Here is a 22,890-nt window from a genome sequence, read left to right as displayed (position 1 = left end):
TGAATAGAAAATGGAGGGTTCAGCAACTTGCTGACCCATTCAAAACTGCAGGTAGTTCTTGACTTACGACCACAATTCAGCCCAACATTTCTGTTACCAAGTGAGATGTTTATTAAGTGAATTTTGCCTCAGTTTACGACCTTTCTTGCCACAATTGTTAAGTGAATCACTGCAGTTGTTAAATTAATAGCACAGTTTTTACGTCGATCTGGCTTCCCGATTTGACGTTGCTTGTTAGGGCGTTGCAAAAAATGATCACATGACTTTGGGACACTGCAACTGTCATAAATGTAAACAGTTGCCAAGCATCTGAATTTTGATCATGTGAACATAAGGATGCTGCAATGGTCGTAAGTATGAAATACGATCATGTCACTTTTTCCAGTGTCGTCGTAACTTTGAATAGTCACTAAATGAACTGTTGTAAGTTGAGGACTGCCTGTAGTTTTTCCACCCTCTGAGATATTTGAATTTGTAAAAATGTTTTCATTTCTTTCCCTGGTTTTTCTGTCACTCAAAAATGATGCACTTGTCTACCTCAGAAATAGTAAGAGGAATCAATTTATATATTTGTACTCAACTCCTATGCTCGTAATAAAATTCCGTATGCCACCAGGCTTGAAATTTTAGGCCTGGATAATCTTGAACTACGCCATCATCTACATTCCGACCTGAGTTTAGTGCACAAGATAATCTGCCATAATGTCCTGCCTGTTAATGACTACTTTTACTTCAACCGCAATAACACAAGGGCTATCAATAGATACAAACTAAAAGTAATCCATTTGAATCTTGATTGCAGGAAAAACGATTTCAGCAATAGAATAGTAAATGTGTGGAACACCCTACCTGATCCTGTTGTTACTTCCTCTAACCCCCATACATTTTATCTTAAGATGTCTACCGTTGACTTTACGCATTTCTTAAGAGGTCCCTAAGGGGGCGTGCATAAGCGCACCAGCATGCCTACCGTCCCTGTCCTATTGTCCATTTATATGTACTCTTTTTATATGTTTATGGCTATGTTTTGCTTATTTATATCCATTTATTTGTGCCATTTTTTCATGTGTTTTCATATTTGTTTCCTTGTACTTGTTGACAAATAAAATAAATAAAAATAAACATCTCAATTTTTAAACTTGCTCCTCATTCAGTATTATCAAATGATTGTGAGAACTTTTCTAGCCGTATGTGTAGTATATACAAATGCCGCAATTCATCACAATTTTGCTTTTTATTATAAAAGTAAAATTAAAAAAACAAGCTTTTTAAAAAAAATTAGTGGCAATTCATCTAAATTGAAATATTTACAATATAAAAAGGATAAAACAATTGCAAACCCTTGAAAGCTTGCATTATTTTATAGACACCAGATGAAGTTTTAAATACATTTATATTATATTTTGCAATTAAGGTTCCTGATTATTGTTTGTGATTGTGTGCTTCACAGCTTTGGACCATAGTTACAGTCTATTATGTAACTTTCACTGAGCATGAAGAAAATGGTTAATTTTCTTTACCAATGATCCTTCTGGAAAAAAAAAAAGTGCCATTCAATCCTTTTCCTGAGTCTTCCAGTTTACTGGGATCTGGTCTGAGTTTGTGGAAAGGTCCAGTGGATAAACATGTCAAAGAGCTTTTTCTTTTGGTGAAATTTGGATCATTAAAAGCTCTCTTTTCTCTGGAAATATTTTTCATAGCAATACCATAATTAAGTTACTTCAATTTTGCCTTGCAACAAGTCCTGTACATAGCCAGAAGCTTTTTTCTTAAGATTTATTGATGTCTTGCTGGTAAAAGATTCAGAATATGTAAAGCTAAGTTTGTGAAGAGAAGTCTCTACTCCACTGTCACAAATGCTTTCAGCATCCAGGGATTTGAAATTACGTATGTCATCTGGTGAAACAAAAAGAAAAGTTTGAAAAATTCAACGAGGCACAACACTCTACAGAATTACACAGTATACCCAATTGTTATAGAATTTAATAGAGCCTCCTCTACTTTTCCTAATCCAGAGTCAAGTTTCAGTCTGGGCAGCAATTTTTGATATAATGCCTTCTAATTATTTTTAGGAATTCCATAGTTTAGTAACAGTTTAATCCTTCTGGAAGGTAGATTGGTGGTTCAAAAACATGACAATTGAATACAAAATAAATAATGTTCTGGGTAACCAATGCTCTAGAACAAGAGTGTCAAACTCAAGGCCCTTGGACCAGATCGGGCTAAGGAGTGCTTAGATCTGGCCCGCAGGGCCGCCCTGGAAACAGCAAAGGAGTGGTCCACAGTGCCTCTGTCAGTGAGAATGGAGCTTGGGAAGGCTGCGGGCGGCACTCTCCATTTTCACTGGCAGAAGGTTACAGAAGGCTGTCGCAACCAAAAATGGAACTCACGGGAACCTCCCGAACTCTGTTTCCGCTGGCAGAGGGTGGCAGGAGGCTGTCGGGGCTGAAAGCTGAGCTCGGGAGCCCGTGGCAGAGCACTCGGGCCATCACAGGTCTCCCCAACACAAATGATGTTGAGCTGGTTATGCCCACCCTCACCATGTCCCCCCACCCAAGGTCAATCATAAGCCTGTTGCAGCCCTCAATGAAATAGTGTTTGACACCCTGCCCTAGAGTTAATATAAACAATACAGGAAATGCTAGGCAAATTGAACCAGCTTTATGGTATAAGAGGTGGTGTATTTTCTGAACATTCTTCTAGAATTGCTTTCATGCCAACAGTTGTCCTCTATTCTTGCAAACTGGGTTTCAAGTATTGAAGACTGCCCCAGTTTCCGTGGAACTGAAGCTGTGAATGCTGCATAAACATTTTACCACCCTCTGTCTCTTACTTCACTACCTCCATCTACAGGAATTTTAATTGCTTGCAATACATCTCAAATGCCACTCCTGCTTCTAAATGGATGCAACAAAAAAAGCTGGTACATGCAAACACATAACCTATACATTAACTTGGTAGCCATAATGAGGATTATTCAAAAGCCAATTCTGAGTTTTAAGGAAGGCTTGCTTCCCAGTAATTAAGAATGTAACCATTTATTAAAGAAAAATATTAATAAACAGTTGTTGGTTATTTAGCAAACCTAAAGATTGACAGCATTACTATATTTATTGAAAATGAATTTGACTCTGTAAAGTGATTGTATATCTACCCAAAAGAAATCTTAAATTTAAAACCTTTGCTTGCTTTGCAATAGGTCATTCAAAAATTTAAAATCTCATGTGCCTTTTTAAAAACATAAATTATAAGAAAAACATCTATCTTTCAAATAAATAGTACGTGTCTACCTTGATTTGTAATATTTCCAATCTCACTGTTAAATATTGAAGACTGAATGGTGTATGAAGCTTATCATGGTTAAAAGTACCTGATGGTGTTAATGCCCTAATTTATTTGGTATGAGAATTATATGGATATCCATATGTTTCTAAACTGCTCAAGGTAGAATTTTTCGGCTCAAATCCTATATCCTCATTGTTATTATTTCTGTCTTTGTCCTAAGAAACGAATTCATCTGCAAAATTATGAATTTAGTGGTATTCCCAATCCTGGTAACTGGGGAATTCTGGGAATTGAAGTCCACAAATCTTTGGACTTTGGACAATGAAGTCCCCAAGGTCTACCGGTATGAATTGACATGTAATTTACCTGCTTGTTCTGTCCTAGGAGAAGGTAAATCACATAATGGAAGAACATCATTTTTGGTTTTCTCCTGGCTAGACTGGCTTGAAAAAGTAGTTCTTTTCTCAATAATTTCAACAGCCTCTGGATAATCCATTTTTCTGAGAGCATCAATCAACTCCTTTACTGTTCCACCAGAAACCTACCAAGAAGGGAACAACGGTGAAATAATTTGGAAGGTTTCCCTTCCCCCCTCCAAAACTCTACATGGATACAATAATATCTAGTGAAGGGCAGAGGTGGTATTCAGCAGGTTCTGACCAGTTCTGGAGAACCGGTAGCAGAAATTTTGAGTAGTTCAGAATCGGTAAATACCACCTCTGACTGGCCCCGCCCCCATCTATTCTCTGCCTCCTGAGTCCCAGCTGATTGGGAGGAAATGGGGATTTTGCAATAACCTTCCCCTGGAGTGGAGATTTTACAGTACCCTTGCCCTGCCATGCCCACCAAGTCACGCCCACAGAACCGATAGTAAATTTTTTTGAATCCTACACTGGTGAAGGGGTCTCTAACCTTAGCAACTTTAAGATTTGTCCACAAGTCTTAAAGTTGCCAAGGTTGGAGACCCCTGATCGAGTGGGAGATAAACTAGAACTATACATTGCCATTCCGAAAAACAATATTAAGAGACAATTGAATGACTATGCAGTACAGTGTTTTTAAAATCCTGCAATCTTATTACCATTTAAGAAAGCCCTATAATTCTTCTGTTTTCTCCACTGCAAATACGCATTTACATAGTAAAATAAAATGTTTTAAATGCTACATTCAGAATGGAAAGAAAACCTTTCATTTTATATTTTAATTATAGTCTGTGGATAAAATCACCAAATAGTGAGAATCAATCATAGAAAGAGCTAACTATCTCCTAAACATAGGAGTGCACAACTCCAGCAAAATACCGTAATTACAATACAATAATGGGAAGAGCAATAGGAAAACCAATCAATACACTCCAAACGGCAAAAGAAAATTGGTACAAAATGGTTTATGGATTACATATGATTCAATAAGTACCAAGATAGACAAATCAAATAACAGTAAATGCTGGAAGTACCATAACAAAGAAGGAACGTGTTACAAGAGATGGTTATGTAAACCAACAAAAGCACTAGAAAGAAATGCTGCAAAATACTCAGAAAACTCTAAAAATAAAACTTGAACTGAAATCAGAAATAATTTTATTAGATGTAATTCCAGAAAAAAACAAATAAAAAAATTTAAATATTCTAAGCTACACTATATGTTGACAGTTGCAAGAACGTATTTGCACATTGGGAGGAGGGGGGGGAGAATATGCCAATATCAGACTGGGACACCAAAACAGGAGAATACTGTATGCAGTGATGACAAAATTGACCATATACATCCATAATAGAAATCTAATCAAATTTAAGTAGGCATGGAATATACTACTTACTATGCTATAGTATACTTACTATACAATAGGACAAATTGGGACACTTGGCATATTGCTTTACAATAAAGATATGAAACAAATAATAGGTGAAAGGATTCAAATAGATTCTAATAACTTTAATATTTAATATAAAACACATGAATGTAGGTCTTGGCAGCAGTTGGGGAAATAAACAAAAAGAAGGGAAGAATCTCACTAGAAAGTTTTCTCCTAATGCTTTTATTCATGTTTTATTAATGCTGTGTTATTCTTTTTGTATTACTACCAGTGTAGATCTTTCTTTCCTTTGTATTTTATTACACTAACAGAAATATTTTAAAAATTCAATAATTGGTATGGAATCTATGATTGCATTATCTTAATGGAAGGTTAGGTCCAGATGTAGCTATACACATCTGCATGCAGGAAGCAGAATTTTCAACCAAGTCTCTAGAGGGGGATTTGTTCAGCCTTTCAAAAAATGTTGCACAAAGAATGTAAGCAATGGTGAATGCAGTAAGTTATAAAGGTAGTCCTCAGCTTATGACCACTCATTCAATCTTGCAATGACACTGAATGAAAGGATTTACAGTGCCTTCACATGATAACAATTTCTGATATTTTCTGACAGCTTCCTACAAGCAAAATCAATGTGGAAGCCATCAGAAAGAGCAATGTTGCTGTCACATAAAGTCCTCACTTAATGACTCATGTGGTCTTCAACCTACAGTCTTTACTCAGTGGCAACCAGGACTGCTGCAATTGCTGTCCCTAAGTGATGTGGTCATGTGACATTGCATTTTGCAATCACGTCACTTAGCAAGGACAATTTTGGGCCCAATTACCATTGTAATCTAAGATTATCTACAGCAGAGATGTCAGACTCAATTTCATTGAGGGCCGCAACAGAGTTGTGTTTGACTTTGGGGGTCAGGGTGAGCGTGGCCAGGGCGGGCGTGGCCAGCTCAATGCCACACATGTAAGAGGCACCTGTGGTGGCCCAAGCATTCTGCCAATGAAAACAGGCTCCCATACTCCGTTTTTTACTGCAATGGCCTCCTGCAACCCTCTGCCAGAAAAAACGGAATTCGGGAGGGCTGTGGGTGGCCCTCCCAAGCTCCTTTTTCACTGGCAGAGACACCATGGGCGAATCCTTTCATGTTCCAGGGCAGCCCCGCCGGCCAGATCTAAGCACAATACAAGCATCTAATACAAGAATTTGTATTCAGTATGTGAGAACTTCTACATGTAGCAGCATGAAAGTTAAAATAACGAGATTCTTCAAATACCAATTTGTCAAAAATAGATTTTCACCATAGTAAGGCAGTTAAGAGAATTACCTCATAATTATCCAGTAGAGTTTTTGATGGAGAAGGACTCGACCGAAAGGCATTGTTTAATATCCCTAGGCCTAGCTTCTGTGCCAACCTGGACCAGCTTTTGGTTAGATCAGGAACTTCAAGTAATTTGTACAGCTGTAATTTAACATCCTCATTCAGGTCTTTCATATTGCCTAGAAATGAAAAGAAAAATCCATAATTATAAACATACATTATGTCTATAAACGTACATTAAACTATGTTAACTTCCTTCAAATTTCAAAGGAACAGCATACAGTATTTGTAAGTAGCATTAAAATTCACTAATGACAACAATTGTGAAATTGAAACCATACATACTCTTATATGTACCAAAACAGGCCACATTGGTATTTTTAATTAGAATTAAAAAACATTAAATCCCCACTGACTTTCTATATAAGTTGGCTCCCTGCAAAATAATACCTACTATAGAAAGAAAGACCACATGAGTATCAAAGGATTATTTTTCTTGCTTAAATATAGTCTCACCTTGAATCGGTAGATCTTCAGAAGCTGCCTTTGACTTACAGAGTTTTCTACTCAAAATGTCATACACCTGTCAAGAAAAGGGACAAAAATACTAGCTGGAGATGAGAAAGTATTGATTTTATCAAGCGCATTTTTCCTGAGCATTATATTGGTCAGTTGTCAAGTTTGGAAATAATGCCAAATCACAGCTCGCTGTGCACAGTGACATTCAAGTTCTTAGGTTCTCCCCTTTACTACAGAAGAACAGCCGAGACAACCCAAGAAAACGTTTTCCAGTTCTGAATCAAAAGTGATTTTAATTTATACCGTGTTTCCCAAAAAATAAGACAGGGTCTTATTTTCTTTTGCCCCCCCCCTTCCCGAAATAAGCGCTTGGCCTTATTTTCGGGGAGGTCTTATTATTTTTGAGGTGGAGGAGGTGGCGAGTGTGGTCTCCTCATGGCTGCTGCTGTGTTGCAATATTTTTGCGGAGGGCTTATTTTCGGGGAAGGGCTCAAAATAGTGCATGGGCTCAAAATCCCGATTGGGCTTATTATGCGGGGAGGTCTTGACTGTCTTAAGGTGTTAGCACTGACTGTATCATTGTAAAAACAGAATGAGAGTCACTTGTAAGTGTTATTGTGCATTGAGAATTGCTCTTCAGATATTGCTGAATGATAATTCTCCACATCCTTGAGCAGTGAATGTATTAGAAAACCACAGTACCATTTTTTTCAAAAGAGAAAATATCTGATTAAAATGAACCGAAGAAGAAAAAAAACGAACAAAAAAGTGTTGGCTTTTGAAACAAGATGTCAGTGGTCACTTGCCTCCCAGCTGGTTGCCATATCCAGAGGTGTTGTCCCAGGTATAATTTTTTCACGCTCATTATCTTTCGTATCTTCCTCTTCAAACAACGGTTCAAAGTTTTCAATGTGGGGATCTGCACCTATATTAGTAATTAAAGAACGTGGGAGAGACCGCATAAACTACCTTTAGCATTTTTATTATAATACTTGTATGTAGGAAATTAAAAGTTCAAGGCACCTAGATATCATTGCCATTACTGAATTTCATCCCAATTTCCCAATTTCAAAACAATATTAGCACATTGACAGCGTTTGCAAGTGTTATCTAGTGTACGGTAGCAAGCTTCCAAAAATAATTGGAGTGATCCCATATAAAGAAAAATAAAACCTCAATAGATAATATTAGTTGCATCCTCGTGACCAAATTTGGGGCAGAATTTGATTTGTTTTAAATGGAACTCTTTGTTAATTATCTCTTTTAAGTGTTAATCATAGTGCCAAACACAGTACTTGGAATGATCATGCTGCAGACATGAGAAATTCTACTGGAGAACAAATATGAATTTATTTAAATATCCATTATGGTCTACAACAGGGGTGTCAAACTTGATTTCATTGAGGATCGCATCAGGGTTGCGTTTGACCTTGGGAGCTTGGGTGGGCATGGCCAGCTCGACATCACTCCTGTTGGGGGCGCCTGAGCGCTCTGCAACATATGGCCCTCCTGAGCTCTGTTTTCACTGGCAGAGGATTGCAGGAAGCCGTGGCACCTGAAAACAGAGTTCAGGAGCCTGTTTTTGCTGGCAGAAGGACCGCGGGCCGGTCCTTCACTGTTTCAAGGATGGTCCCGTGTGCCAGATCTAAGTACCGCGCAGGCTGGATCCGGCCCCTGGCCCTTGAGTTTGACACCCCTGGCCTACAACATTAAAATAAACTTGATAAGAATGCTTTACCTCTCCAAGGAAAAGAATTTTTGAAAAAAGAAGGGATCTCCATTTGTTTGACTTTCTCTATTTTTCTCCTCTTCAGGTTTTATTTACGAATCTCTCTAGTCCTGCTTTCCAACTGCAGTTTAACATAGTATAAAAAGCCTTATCTATACCAAGTTTCCTCTGCACACATTTGCCTTGACTCATCCCACGCTCATGAATGAAACAGCCTTATGTCACACATGAGGTGTATGAGTTTTAAAGAAGCATTTTCTATCTTGCAGCTTCAAGGTATAATTATAATATTGTAGGCAAGCTCTATTGAGGTGTGTTTTGGGACTGTTTGGAGGAGGGTATACATTCCTCTTGTCACTAACCATGGTTTGTTTAAGCCACTTCAGAGTGGGTGCATGCTCCACTAGCAGGGGATGCCTTCTTTCTCTTTGGGGCTATTTCTCCTCTAGTGTCAAAGTTATTCTTATTCATTTCACATTGTTTTAACTTGGGAGATGCCTAAATAAGGTGTGCTAAGAGGGGCAGAGTAATTATCCTGGAGAATGATATACAGGCTCCCAAAGTCAGACCCAACCTGATTCATGCTGCAGTGCCTTCATTGACGAACATTTTCTCATTGAACTGTGATGTATAAAAAAGGACAACAGCACAGAGAAAGGAAAAGCCACGATTTTCTATAAGAGTGTATGACATACCCTTAAATAAGGACAGCACCATTTGGTAGAGAGTAGAAATAAATGAAATAAAGGCAGGATAAATATCGGCAACGGGCACAAAATTTTTTATGCTGGCATTGTTTTGTGCCCCTTAAGGATGATGGATAGTGCTTTAACTCAGTAGTGGGGAAAAGATCTCTGCCTTCAAAGGCTTAGCACTATATATTACAATGATGCATATAATTTTTTAAAAAGGAAATTTGGCAAAAGGTCAACACTGAGCCAGCTGAGGCACTAAATTATCTGAGGGTGTTGGGCTATTAAACAAGGAATTGGGCAGGATCACCCGAGGCTTTTCATCCCATATTTTGTCAGCCTCTGATGATCAGGGAAATTACCCCAATCTGCCTAATGACATAGTTAATTCTGTATTGAAATTTTCAATGAGAGAATCACTAAAACCACAAAAGAAAATGAGTAAGAAGAAATGATAATGCAGCTGAAGAAAAGGGTGTGGAGCAGATAATGGACTAAGAAGAGGGGGAGAATGAAAAAGTGATTAAGAGGGAAAAGGGGAAAAAACATTTTAAAATGTGAATTGTTTAATATTACAGGACAAAAACTCCACCACTGTTGCATTACAAAAAGGCAAAGCGTAAGATTGCATGTGTGGGTATTAGAAAAGCAGTGCAATTTTTAGGCTATAATTTCTAACTGTATAATTTTTTTCCAGCTAGAACTTTGGGAGTGAATCATGACACAGCCATTATAGACTTACTTCCTTACCTGCTGCTTTGAGAAGTGCTGTCAATTTTGTAGATCCCCTTCCAGCTGCTATATGAAGTGGAGTGGTTCCATCATAAGTAATGCTGTCTACAAATGCATCACCCTAGTTGTATTAAGGGGAAAAAAAGCTGTTTTGGCTCGTGACCAGCTTTAAAGCAAAGCCTAAGATCACAACTATATTATAGTCTTCCTAGAATACATGCACTTTAAAATAAGATTAAAATAATTGTGTTCCAGATTGAAATCTTGTGAGATTTCAGGTAGGAACAGCATCTTAGATTGTACTAAGTGAATTGAAACATGTGAGATGTGATGATCTTCCAACATGATCGATCTCTCTCCCTCTCTCTTTCTCTCTTCCTCCCTCCCTCTCACCTCAAGTAGAAGGCAACCTGCCATGGAAATATTTCCTTGTTCAATAGCCAGGTGCAAGGCTGTCCTTCCAGATTTCTGTTCCTGGATATTGACATCAACACCATGAGCAAGGAGTTGTCTGAGACACAGCATACTGTTTGCTATAACAGCTAAGTGAAGGACTGTCAGGCCTATATTATAAGAATAATAAGAATAAATATGGTTAATTCATGTGGCAATACCAGGGGGAGTAGAACTGAAAGCAAAGAACTGAAGAAGATCAGAAAGTATCAAGATCTTAAAAGCAAAATTGAAATATTATGGCGTAAACCAACTGTGGTACCGTATTTTTTGGAGTATGACACACCTTTTTCCCTCAAAAAAGAGGCTGAAAATCTGAGTGCATCTTATATATTGAATACAGCATTTTTTGCCTCCCGAAACCCCGCCCCCTTCACCAAAATGGCTGTGCATAGCGTTTAGGAGCCTTGCAGCGGTACTGGAGGCTGGGAAGGGCAGAAATGAGCAAAAAATGGGCCGTTTTTTGCTCAATTTCCTCCCTCCCAGCACCCAGGACCACTCTGCAAGGCTCCTAAAGGCTATGCATGCCCTTTTTTTGACAAAAAATGGACCTGTTTTCATGAAAAATGGGCCGTTTTTTGCTTGTTTTGGGGGTGCTCTACAAGCATCCTAAAGGCTATTCATGCCCTTTTTAAAAAATGGGCCCCAAAAATACAGTAGTTCCAATAGTTTTGCACACTGTACAAAAAAATCTTAGACAGCAGTTAGAAATCGGTGCATTGACAGAATTTTGTGTATCGATAGCACTTGAATCCACACATATACAACACCGAAATATTACAATATCCTAGGTTTTTGGGAAGAATTCAATGTGTATCAAGAACTGGCAGTTGTAATTTCCCACTGTTGTATAGCAACAACAGCAGCTTAGAAAAGCTCACATCCCGTGACACTACTTTTAACAGCATCTCTCTATCCTAGGTCAATGGGAAAAATTCATTAGTGGGTAAAAATGCCAAACCTTGTCTAAACATCTCCCTGACCATGCAATCAACCATAATAAGACACAATCAAGCAAAGGGTATTTGCACTATGAAAAAAACTCTCTATATAGGGAGAGTTGCCCTTTTTCTGAGACAATTTTTCCTGAAAATTCAAATTTTAAAAAAGTGACCACCACCACGTTACATAAAAACAAAACAGAGGCTATATAAAAAGTAGGCTGACATATTTCAGGACATATTCCTTAACATCTATGACATAATTGGTCACAATGAACCACCCCAAAATACCAAATTTCAGATAGTCAGCACTGTAGGATAGAACCAATGGAAACATTAAAGACATCTTTTGGAAGGTCTCCATCAAGAAAATAACAGCAGACAGAGACAAGGCAAGAGATGGCACATTGGCATGACATCCTCCTTATCACTGTCTTCTTATAGGTTATGGTCAGTTTTATTCAGTCTACTCTAAAGTGACTTTGGTTGTACAGTTAAAGAAGACTGTACAGCTGTTGACGAAGGAGGTGGTACAATACTGTATTTGTTTCAAAATGCAAGCGTTAAAATACAGAGCTTGCTTGGAAATCTAAATTTTAATGAAACAACAAATAGCTCTTGAGAAAATGATAGGACAGCATTATCAATCCATTAGAAAGATATTCCTGATACGTGCTTACCGTCCCCATTAGGAAGGTCTCTCATCACAGATGCCTCTTTGTGATGAAGCAACATACTTAAAACCACCTCATCTCCTTGCTGAGCTGCCAAATGGAAGACAGAATTCCCATGGCGATCCAAGAGGGTCACGTCAGCCTTAGCCCCAAGCAAGGCTTTTACAATTCCTGCCTGCCTTGTTATAACAGCCAAGTGTAAAGGAGTCTGTTTAAAAAAAGGAGAAGGGAGAAATAAAAAGGCCATCAGAATTTTTCCCCCCGACACCTCTGTTTTTGGATATGTGTTTAAGTGTACGCATTTGAAGTCATTTCGACTCCTGCCAACTGCCTGGAATTGTTGTCCCTGCAGTTTTCTTTGGAACGTTTTTGGAAGTGATGTGCCACTTTCCTAAGGTAATCTCACCAAGCTAGCTTTGTGCCTAATGCAGAGTAGAACTCAGATTCCCAGTTTCTAACTTGGGAGCTTTTAACTACTGTCCCAAACTGGTTCATTTTGCACAAATATACCTTACAAAAGGTATATAAAGTACAAACATGGAAACAGATTAATATGATGTATGCATTGGAAAACCTGTAGCTTAAGAAGAGTAGAAAGGTAACATTGAATGGGTCCAGTGGTGGGATTCTACCGGTTCGGACCGGTTCTCCCGAACCAGTAGCTCCAACAATCAGCTGGCAGCGAACCAGTTCGCTCCCACGATCAAATGGGCCCACCCGCCCATCCTGCACTTAACCTACCTTTATCTTCTCAGCTGAGTCATGCAGCAGAATGGATTGCTGCGCCTCAGCTGTTTTCCTTCCCAAGCAACAATCCGGAAGGTAAGTATTTCCTGAACTGCGTATGCACGCGCTCAGCAAACCAGTTGTTAAAATGATACAGTGCTACCCCTGAATGGGTCACTTGAGTTTTAGTTGCAGACACTATGTCATTTTGTCAATTTCACTATGTCCTCTAATATAGATCCACTTTGGCCCCAAAATAAACTGGTTTGTGTATTACCGTCCTCCCAATGTTTCTATACCTGGTAAAGGTCATTTCTCACATTGAGAACAGCAGCAGCATTCATATTTGCTATTACTTCTAAAAGGTTCTTCACTAGTTCCATGTGAAGGTGAATAATTGCCAAGTGCAGGACACTGGTATCGATCAAAAGGAAGAAAGGAAAAGAAAAAATTTCAGCAATAATACCAGAAGAGATAAAGATATTGCAAATAATTTTCCTTACTTAGCATTTTTGCAGAATTAAACAGTAGAGCTGTGTAGGAAAATTGGAATTCCTTTTCTAAATATGGAGTTTCACTGAGAAACAAAGCTTCGTACAGTGATAGAATGAAATTGTTACCCTCAATTTCCAGAAAGATAGCCATGGTTTTGCTTCAGACCAAAAAGGGCGATCTTGAATATCTTTAAAACCTAACATCATGTAAAATGGAATTGAAATCAGTTCTGCTGAAGTGGACTATCCATTATCAATTTAAGGCACCACAAGCCTCCCTGAAATTCTTACATCGTTGCTTCTTAATTTGATGGAACACAGTTAACACAGAAATAGTGAATGTAGGCATAAGGTAAACCCTTACAATCTAGAATAAAGATTTGTATATTTAATATAAATATAACCTGTAAACTTAAGAAATAAAGTAGTTTTTTATTGTCTCTCATGATACGATTTAGGTTTTTTTTGATGAACTATTGGGTATGATTTAAGGCCTGAAAGCTGCATCAGCTTGAAAGGGAAATGACACGTTCCTTTTTAGACAGTTCCCTACTATTATGCAGATCTTTAATGTTCTTGTCTTTAATATATATTCAGTAGCTAGAAAAAGAGATGCACTGGGGAAATAACTCTAAACCACATTTAATATGTAAGATGGAACACATTACGGAAATCCAACCTCCTTGTTTTACTGTATTGAGACCACAATTTCTTATTTCTTTAAGTGCATTTGGTTCCCATTCATTCATAATTCAAAAAAGGAAAAAGGGTAGGAGAAACAACCGGAAGTTCCCACGACTGCCTATGAAAATATCCCCTGATGTGCTTCTAAGTGATTTTAAAATTGTGTTTAAAACTGTCTGTCTCCCTCAATTTATCCATTATTGCTTCATCACTTTTCAAACTTAACTTGTTTAAACAAGTAATCAAACAATGCGTCAAGGACGATGAATAAATCTCTCAAATTATTTTTTTGAATTAAAAAAAAAAAACCAAGATCTTTTCAAGGGAGAAAGACGGCTTGGCAAGGCAAAGACACTAGCATAAATGGTTGTTTGGTTTGGTGGAAGAAGAACAAGGAGCAGCATTTTCAAAAAAAGCTACATCCAATCTGCACTCCTTAAACTCCCATCATGTTTGGTTGTCCTTGGCAAAGGGGATTTTTTGGAGAGTGTGTTAACAATTGTGTCCATTCCCCCCCAAACTTTGTCCTTCTAGCATGAAATGCTGGACTGCAAGTTGTCTCAGAGGATCAAAACATTTTCTCCTGCATGTCTTTTTTCAATAGCAGCCAGTCAGATGTCTCTGAAAATTCAAATACAGCTCTTGATAATGGAAACCTCAAAAAGTTCTTTTCCAAAAGGCAATGGAACTTCCTTAAAAACATTTTGCTTCTCATTCAAGAAGCTTCTTCAGTTCTGGCCTGGATGATCAAGAATCTCCATAGAAATTGATAATGGAAAATTTCAACTGGTCTCTGGCCAGAATAAGTTGGTTATAGGGAACATACAACTCAATTCTTAGAAGCCCTACCCAAGACCTGTCTACTTTCACTCATAACTGAAAGTGCTGCTGATGAACTTATTCATTCTTCTTCATTAGGTCTAAAACATATATCTAGTTCCAAAGACAGAATTGGTAGTCTGATCAATGATTTCCACTAAGTGGAAATCACAGGCTGCTGGGGTTCAATCTCATCACGGCCACAAAAATAAAAGCTTCCAATGACAATGGAAGTCAAATCTGGTATGGTTAAAAAACAACAACCCCTAAGCTGTTATGCCTAACCCTAACCAATATTTTAATTTAAGTTTATTGTTTTATATTCCATCCTTCAATTTCAAAATAAAATCTACTTGTAAAAAAGAAATCCTGTGAGCAAACTGTGTAGTTCTTGTTACGGCTAATTTGGCTCACCTTGCTGTACAGATCCATAGTTATTTGTTAAGATATGCCTTGAAACAATGACCTGTGGATTAACACTATCGATAGTCTTCTTTCCGAGGCTGGGAATTCCCCAGTAGAGTATATTTTCCTATGAGGAAAATACATCATCTACCTGTTGCCCCATCTCAATTAGCTCATTGCATGTGGTGAGATTCATTGTGAGCCAACCCATAGATTTTTAAGAATAAATTAAGCATGTTTGTATGGCAGCTTTATTCTGGTCATTTTAGAGAGGGAAAAACAGTCTTGTTTGAGGCTAAGACCCGAGGTGGCGCAGTGGTTAGAGTGCAATACCTCAGGCTACTTCAGCTGACTGCTAGCTGCAGTTCAGCAGTTCAAATCTCACCAGCTCAAGGTTGACTCAGCCTTCCATCCTTCCGAGGTGGGTAAAATGAGGACCCAGACTGTTGGGGTCAATGTACTGACTCTGTAAACCGCTTAGAAAGGGCTGTAAAGCACTGTATATAAGTCTAAGTGCTATTGCTATTGCTAAACTAAGTTCCTCCAAGGCAATTGTCTCCCTTCACTTCCTGGAAATAACATATTCAACCTGAAATCACATCCCAAAGAGACCCCCATGATAACAAAGCTTCCAACAAACTCCCATCCTAGCTTTCATCTTTCTTATGGCCACACTTAGGCTGTATGTAAAAAAGGGTCAGAAGGCAACTTGAAGGATTCCAGTTTTTACATAGTGGCATTAACCCCAATTGTGTCATTAATAATGCAATGCAATGCAATGCATCTCATACATTAACATATTTTGAAGGAATGGGAAACGAAGAGACGGCCTCCAATCTTCCAATACTGGAGTTTGGAGATTACAAAATGAAAATCACATGATACTTCCAGCTATTTTATATTAAGTATTGCCAACATACAAAGGGTAATTAACCAATGGGGAGAGGATGGCTGCATGATTTGTGACTTGTGAACCCTGCCTAAGAAAATGTAGCAAGATAAAGCATGAATAGAATTCCAGAATGGTAATCAAAATAGGATTTCACATATAAGGAAGAGGAAGCATGTATTTAAAAAGAGGTCATAAATCAAGACTACAACATTTTCACAAAGCAAAGAATTGATTGAATAGAGTATGCAAATCTCTTATATTAGAGCAATTAGGAATCACATTGATTTGAGCGAACTCTTTGCAGCGACATTATTACTGCTGGCCACAACCAAAGATCTTCTTTCAATACTTTATTTCTTTTTAAACGACTTTTAAAACATTATTTTAATTTAAATTCAACCTTCTTTTGATTCCTAAACCTACATGGGCTTTCTCCCAGGTCCAAGTGTTGGGGAAGTGCTGGTAACATATGAACCTGCCAATTTCTACAGCTTCAAAGTTGAGAAGCTTCCAGTTCTTCATTATTTGTTTGAAGGAAATGGCAAGATTAAATATCAAAGACTGATGTTTGGAATAGGAGGAAAGGTAAACTCCTCCCTGTCAGGGAAAGTTTCACCCTGAATTAATGAGGCGTGGACTGTTGGCTCTCCTAGCAGCATAATTCCGAGTAAGCAGAAATAAAACCCGGAGCATATTCTAATTAAAAACACTTTAATATAAAATAAAATAATGCAAATCTTACTAACTCAATTAACTACATTTTTGGCAGAGTTATGTTGCCCACCTTCTTGGCAGGCGAATGGAAGATCAGAAGGAAAGTAAAGAATGTGTGACGTATTATGTCTGACATGCGCATTAATCATTGTCAGATAAGAAACAGTTCAGTCTACTGTATAACTCAGAATATAAGCACAAGTTGGCAAACCAATTAACGCAGTGACACTCCCATCAGATAACCTTCCAGATATGTTAGACTTCAACTCCCATCATGTCCAAATAGAGTGTTCCCATCATTATTTCAGTGGTGCTATTCTGCCAGTTCGGACCGGTTCAATGAACCGGTAGCGGAAATCGCAGGTGGCCTCGCCCACCTATCCCGGCTCTATGGCATCCCATTTAGTCATTTTTTTTAGCATGTACGGAAGGCTGAGCACATGTGTGGAAGTGGCACATGCACACAAAGTGAGGGCGCACATGCACGCTCACATTTGTGAACCAGTGGGGAAGGAAGGTGGATACCACCTTGAATATTATTATCTTTTTTTTCCCATATGGACATTCTTCAGTACATTCTGGAAGAATAATTGATTTGTATCAACTGCAAGAGATGTGAACTGCAAAAAACTCAAGCCTTCAGGCATTCTGGAAAAAAGATTGGAATGAGGGATGAGTTCTCTCTGATCTAAAAGCAAAATGGATCAGTCGAAGGGGGAAAAAAACCCCTCTCATCCTGTTTTGAAATGTTACACATAGAGATGAGTCAGATAATTTTGCCTCTTTTTCTCTAAATGAGAAGCACCTACGAATGAATCATTGGAATGTAGCCTCATTTTGGAACCCTTATTTTCCTTTCTGTGTCATCTCAAGAGTAGAATATGACATCTATTACTTGGGGAAAAATAAAATATTGAGAATGATACTTCAAAAGTTAAACTGGTTTACCTAGAAACAATAGAAAAAGCAGTGAATTTCATGAATGTTACTTTCAGGCTATTACAGATGGAACCGCATCTTAAATAGGGAGAGAGTCAGAGGATAACTTAGCAAGCATCAATATATGCTTTACGATCAGTGGTGAAATTCAAAATGTTTTACTACCAGTTCTTAAGCATGGCTTGGTGGGCGTGGCAGGGAAAGGATACTGCAAAATCTCCATTTTCAGGAAGGTCTTATTATTTTTGAGGTGCAGGAGGGCGCGAGCATGGTCACCCCATGACTGCAGCTGTGTTGCAATATTTTCGGGGAGGGCTTATTATCCAGGGAGGTCTTATTTTCGGGGAAACAGGTTAAATGTCATTGAATACACTGAAACTTGTGTGATAGGCTGCAATACAACTATGAAAGGGCAGAATCGGCATTGTGATTCTAGAAAAACATTTTTTTTCCATTTGGATATCAGCTGTAGACATCACTGAGAAAGCTGTTTTTCTAATAAAAAATAAATAAAATGGAAAACACAGAATTCGGGAAATTAGGGTTTTCCTATCATGAAAAAAAAAAGCCATGCCATCATTTTCTACAAATTTGCTTTTATGTTATTACATACTTACTTATCCCCATTTTCATCCTGAACAGCTGTAAGGGGGCGCTGAACTGCCAGAAGCATCTTTACATCTCCTGTGACTGCGTAGTCAAAGAGAGCGTTTGCATGTCGCTTAGCAAGTTCCATGGCTTTTTCCAAAAAGAAAGCATCTGTAGGGAGTGGAATAATCATTTTCAGTTCTAATGGAAACATACACCCCAAACTTGCTGAGTACCAGTCAGATGCAGAAGAACGAAACTTCTATACTTTCAAAAGCTATCTTCTATAAGAGAAGATGGAAGTTGTAATCTAAAGCAAAACATTTCTTCTGAATACTAGACAACTCCATCATAGCTAAGCCAAAATTACATGCACGATCTGTAGATTACATGCAGGATCTACAAAGGTGGAATCTATTTTTTTTAAAAATGACTGCCACAGCCAATCACAACATCCAGGGACTGCCAAAGAAGAGGGAATCAAGCTATTCTCCAAAGCATCTGAGGGTAGGACAAGAAGCAATGGGTGGAAACTAATCAAGGAGAAAAGCAACTTAGAACTAAGGAGAAATTTGCTGACAGTTAGAACAGTTGATCAGTGGAACAGCTTGCCTCCAGAAGTTGGGAATGCTCCAACACTGGAAGTTTTAAAGAAGATGTTGGATAGCCATTTGTCTGAAATGGTATAGGGTTTCCTGCCTATGCAGGGGGTTGGACTAGAAGAGCTCCAAGATCCCTTCCAACTCTGTCATTCTATATTCTACAAAGCATCCATATCACAAACAGAAATCCATTAAGTACCAATACACTGTAAATGTATCTATTATAATCTCTAATAATTCAATAAAATATTGAAGAACTTGGGGACAAGTAGAAATGGGCTTGGTTCTAAACGCTAAGGTTCCAGTAGATCTTGAAGAGATGAAGGTTAATTGAGAAATATTTATTTTCTTACTTTTCTCAGTGTGTTTCTGATGGCCCACTATACAGAACAATTCCAGGTTCAAGCAGTACCATGACTAGATGCAATTGTACAATGGTTCTATTTGTATAGACGTGAAATTTCTATTTCAAGGCGTTGCTCTCTTTGAAATTCAGAAGCCACGAACAATGGTACAGTAGGACAATTCCAGCTGTCTATTGCTCTTTCTCTCTGGCTAATTTTACCTTTGCTTCCTTCAACAGAGCTGCTATTCCGTTGGGAAGAATTACAGTGCAAAGAGCTGCAGAGAAATATAACAGCTTCGTCTCTGGTGTATTTGATGCTGGAATCAAAAGGGCTAGAAGATAGAAAGGCTTTTACCTGGCGGGCTCAAAGAATCTACTGGGGCTTTAGATTCTCATGTCAAATAACAACTGGCAGTCCTCTTTGTTTTTATACAGAAAACCTTGGAAAACCATTAAAGCTGTTTCAATGCCTGGTCACCAGAATACTCACAAAGTTTAAGATTTAATCAGTTGTTGTGCCTGTTAATTAATGTGAAGTGACATGCATTGTATGCAATTGCACAAAACATTATTTCAGGCATAATCGTTGTTTTCCAGGACATGTTTCACAGAATACATTTACTGCAGTGGAAAGGAGGATTGGCAGGTGCCTCTCTTCCAACTAGACTTTGCATCAGCTGAGGTAATCTTTGAAGGCTCTACTTCCTAACACTGGAGTTAGGTGGACAGCAAGAAATGCAATTTTTTGAGGCACTCAAATTATGGAATCTCCTCCCTAATATTATTCATCTTTTGTTACTCCTCAGATACTAAGTATCAATTTTGTTCTCGCATGATTCCAGGGTTTTAAACTCTGTAACAGGCCTGTCAAGTTGCCGGCCCACAGGCTGGATTCGTCACATCCAGGCCACGCCCACCCCAGCTCCGCAAAGGCAAAACACGTCGTGATACGTGAGGATCCAGCCTCTGACGCAATCAAATTTGACACCAGTGCTCTATAAGATTTAAACTCTTATCCTCATTTTTAAATATATATTTAGTCAGAATTTATCATCGCAGTGTTGGTTTATTTTGTTATTTAGCTAAAGTCAGTTAAATTTAGGCTAAAAAAAGGGATAAGTTAAATCATGTTAATACATGCCCACATACACTCAAACAAGTATATAAGTACACATATATTTATTAACATGTGTACATTAGGATTCTTATAACCAAACAGCATGTTATTTCTTGAACCAAAACTGGACTTTAAAAGCAGCTTTATAAAACTTAAAGCAGCACATCAGTCATTTCTGGGTGACAGGTTACAATGAAAGAGCAGCACATTTTAAGATATACAGATGCCTCTAGTAGTCTTGAATAAATAACTAGAAGATGCCTGAATTAGAAAATTGATTTCCTCAGTTTCCAAAAATGATCAAATCTGAGCATCTGGAATTGCAGAAGTCATCTAAGAAATGGACGTTAGAGTCACGGCTTCATCTGTACTTCACCTTCCTAAATAACTACAAGAATGCTAAGTAAACTTTGCTGATTACCTTGTAAATGAATGTTGGCACTAGCATCTTCTTCTATCTCAGAAAATGAGTCAGTGCTTGTTTTGCTTTTATCTTCAATCTCTACTTTTTCCTTGAACTTCTCGTGTTTTTTGTTACAGCACATTTGGTTCTCTCTTTTGGACATGCTATTTGAGACTCCTTAAAAAGAGAAACATGGACATTTTTAATTAAAATCCAAGAAAACCAGTGGGGATATTTCGTCAGAGTAAAAATGGCAAAAGTTGTGGCTTATTCTCTTATTACATTACATTATTACATTGAAAGTGAATGCCAGACGAGATGCAGACATCATTTCTCACTAAGCAAAGACATTGGTCCAGAGGTTTTTGGCACAATTAAATAACCTGAACACCCAAACAGTTATGGTAGAAGTGATCTGGGCTTGTCCTCTTGGCTATGCTAACCCTCACCGCCCTCCAAGTTGCAACCGATTGGAATAGGACCCTGCTGCAAGTGGATGCTGTGAGTGTGTGTTTGTTTGAGATTCGGAGGGTGATTGTCTAGTGAGGATAACTCTGTTCCCTGTAGATTGTGACTTTCCTGAAATATGTTGTCCCTTGCAACAATTGAAACATTATTCTGTTGGCTTTAAAGGGTTTTGTGTGTCTTTGTGTTTGTGTGTGTAATTTCTGTGTAGATTTTAAAAAAGAAACTCTTTCCTTTCCTCTGCCGGGTATATTACGATTCTTTACTACCACAAATAAAAACATTTAAATTTTGGATTTTTATAAAAGTATAATTATCAAAGATAGATTTGTATTTTGTATTTTTAAGAAAGGAACTGAAGCAAAAAGAAAAAGAAAACTGAAGAGAAGGTGATAGATAAGAGCAAAGTGATGTTCCATTTAACACTAGACTTGGTCCTATCGTTTTCTGATTCTAACCCTGGCTTTGTCTAGCATTCAGTCTAGATCAGGGGTGTCAAACTCGATTTCATTAAGGGCAACATCAGGGTTGTGTTTGACCTCAGGAGGCCGGGATGGGCATGGCCAGCTTGACATCACTCGTGTCAGGGGCATTTGGTGGTCTGAGTGCTGTGCCAGGGAAAACAGGCTCCTGAGCTCCGTTTTCAGCTGCAATGGCCTCCTGCAATCCTCTGTCAGTGAAAACGGAGCTCGGGAGGTGGCCCTCCTGAGCTCTGCGGGTCAGTCCTCTGCTGTTTTCCAGACCTAAGCACCCTTTGAGACAGATTTGGCCTCAGGGCCTTGAGTTTGGCACCCCTGGTCTAGATCCTATTTAAGGGAATCCAATACAATTCAATCCTTGCCCTACAGCACTGATGGTGAACCTTTTTGGCACAGAGTGCCCAAACTGGAACGCATGTGCGTGCATGCGCCGGAAACCCAAAGACCAGGTGCCTGGTGTGCATGCACGCACCAGCCACCTGGTCTTTGTGTTTCCGACACACACATGCACACTGGCCAGCTGGTCTTTGGGTTTCCAGTGCTCCAGCACACGCAAAGACCAGTTGGCCGGCATGCATGTGTGCGCCGGAAACCAGAAGAGCAGCTGGCAACAGCGCACATGCCTACAGAGAGGGCCCTGCGTGCCACCTCTGACACGTATGCAATAGGTTCGCCATCACAGCCCTACAGTAACTATGATCTGGGCAAACCCATTCTTTCCTTTTTCATATTTCCTTCCTAGGTTGCTGGCTGTGTGGATATTTCAGATTGTGTGGTCTGGAAGCCATCAGCCTTGTTCCTTTACAAAGACTATACTTACAGGCAGAATTAAATACTATAAAAATTAAATGAATTTGTGTAAACAGGTTTAGGTTACTTAACTACTAATAGTAATAACAAAAATAATATTCCAATGCATAGCACAAATAAGGGGAAAAAAACCTTTGATTTTTACCATGTTTCATTCCTGCACCACTTTTGTTTGTGCTGGAATGGAAATGCATTGCGCCATAATTGGAAAACCCATATGGTGGGTACCCATATCCTAAAAGAAAAACAG

At 38.5% G+C, this 22,890-nt stretch overlaps 1 protein-coding gene across 4 annotated transcripts in view; it reads right to left on the bottom strand.

Moving 5' to 3' along the window:
* Window positions 1–1,215: 1,215 nt before the first annotated feature.
* Window positions 1,216–22,890, bottom strand: part of NFKB1 (nuclear factor kappa B subunit 1) — a 78,235-nt gene continuing 56,560 nt past the window's right edge. For 2 of the 4 annotated variants that reach the window (XM_081959815.1, XM_081959816.1), the window contains exons 12-23: window positions 22,786–22,875; window positions 20,905–21,063; window positions 18,448–18,589; window positions 13,183–13,297; window positions 12,164–12,365; window positions 10,483–10,652; window positions 10,108–10,210; window positions 7,743–7,861; window positions 6,934–7,000; window positions 6,424–6,596; window positions 3,652–3,826; window positions 1,216–1,896 (exon numbers count right to left, since the gene is read on the bottom strand). In XM_081959815.1, coding sequence (XP_081815941.1) covers window positions 1,712–1,896; window positions 3,652–3,826; window positions 6,424–6,596; window positions 6,934–7,000; window positions 7,743–7,861; window positions 10,108–10,210; window positions 10,483–10,652; window positions 12,164–12,365; window positions 13,183–13,297; window positions 18,448–18,589; window positions 20,905–21,063; window positions 22,786–22,875 — 1,700 coding nt within the window. In that variant the 3' untranslated portion in view covers window positions 1,216–1,711. The remainder of the gene's footprint in view (window positions 1,897–3,651; window positions 3,827–6,423; window positions 6,597–6,933; window positions 7,001–7,742; window positions 7,862–10,107; window positions 10,211–10,482; window positions 10,653–12,163; window positions 12,366–13,182; window positions 13,298–18,447; window positions 18,590–20,904; window positions 21,064–22,785; window positions 22,876–22,890) is intronic. The other 2 variants (XM_081959817.1, XM_081959818.1) reach the window with 2 other exon arrangements.

This window comes from Natrix helvetica (genome assembly GCF_964273705.1).
Source record: "Natrix helvetica genome assembly, chromosome: 7".
Classification (NCBI taxonomy): domain Eukaryota; kingdom Metazoa; phylum Chordata; class Lepidosauria; order Squamata; family Natricidae; genus Natrix; species Natrix helvetica.
This window is presented reverse-complemented; position numbering and strand designations above follow the sequence as displayed.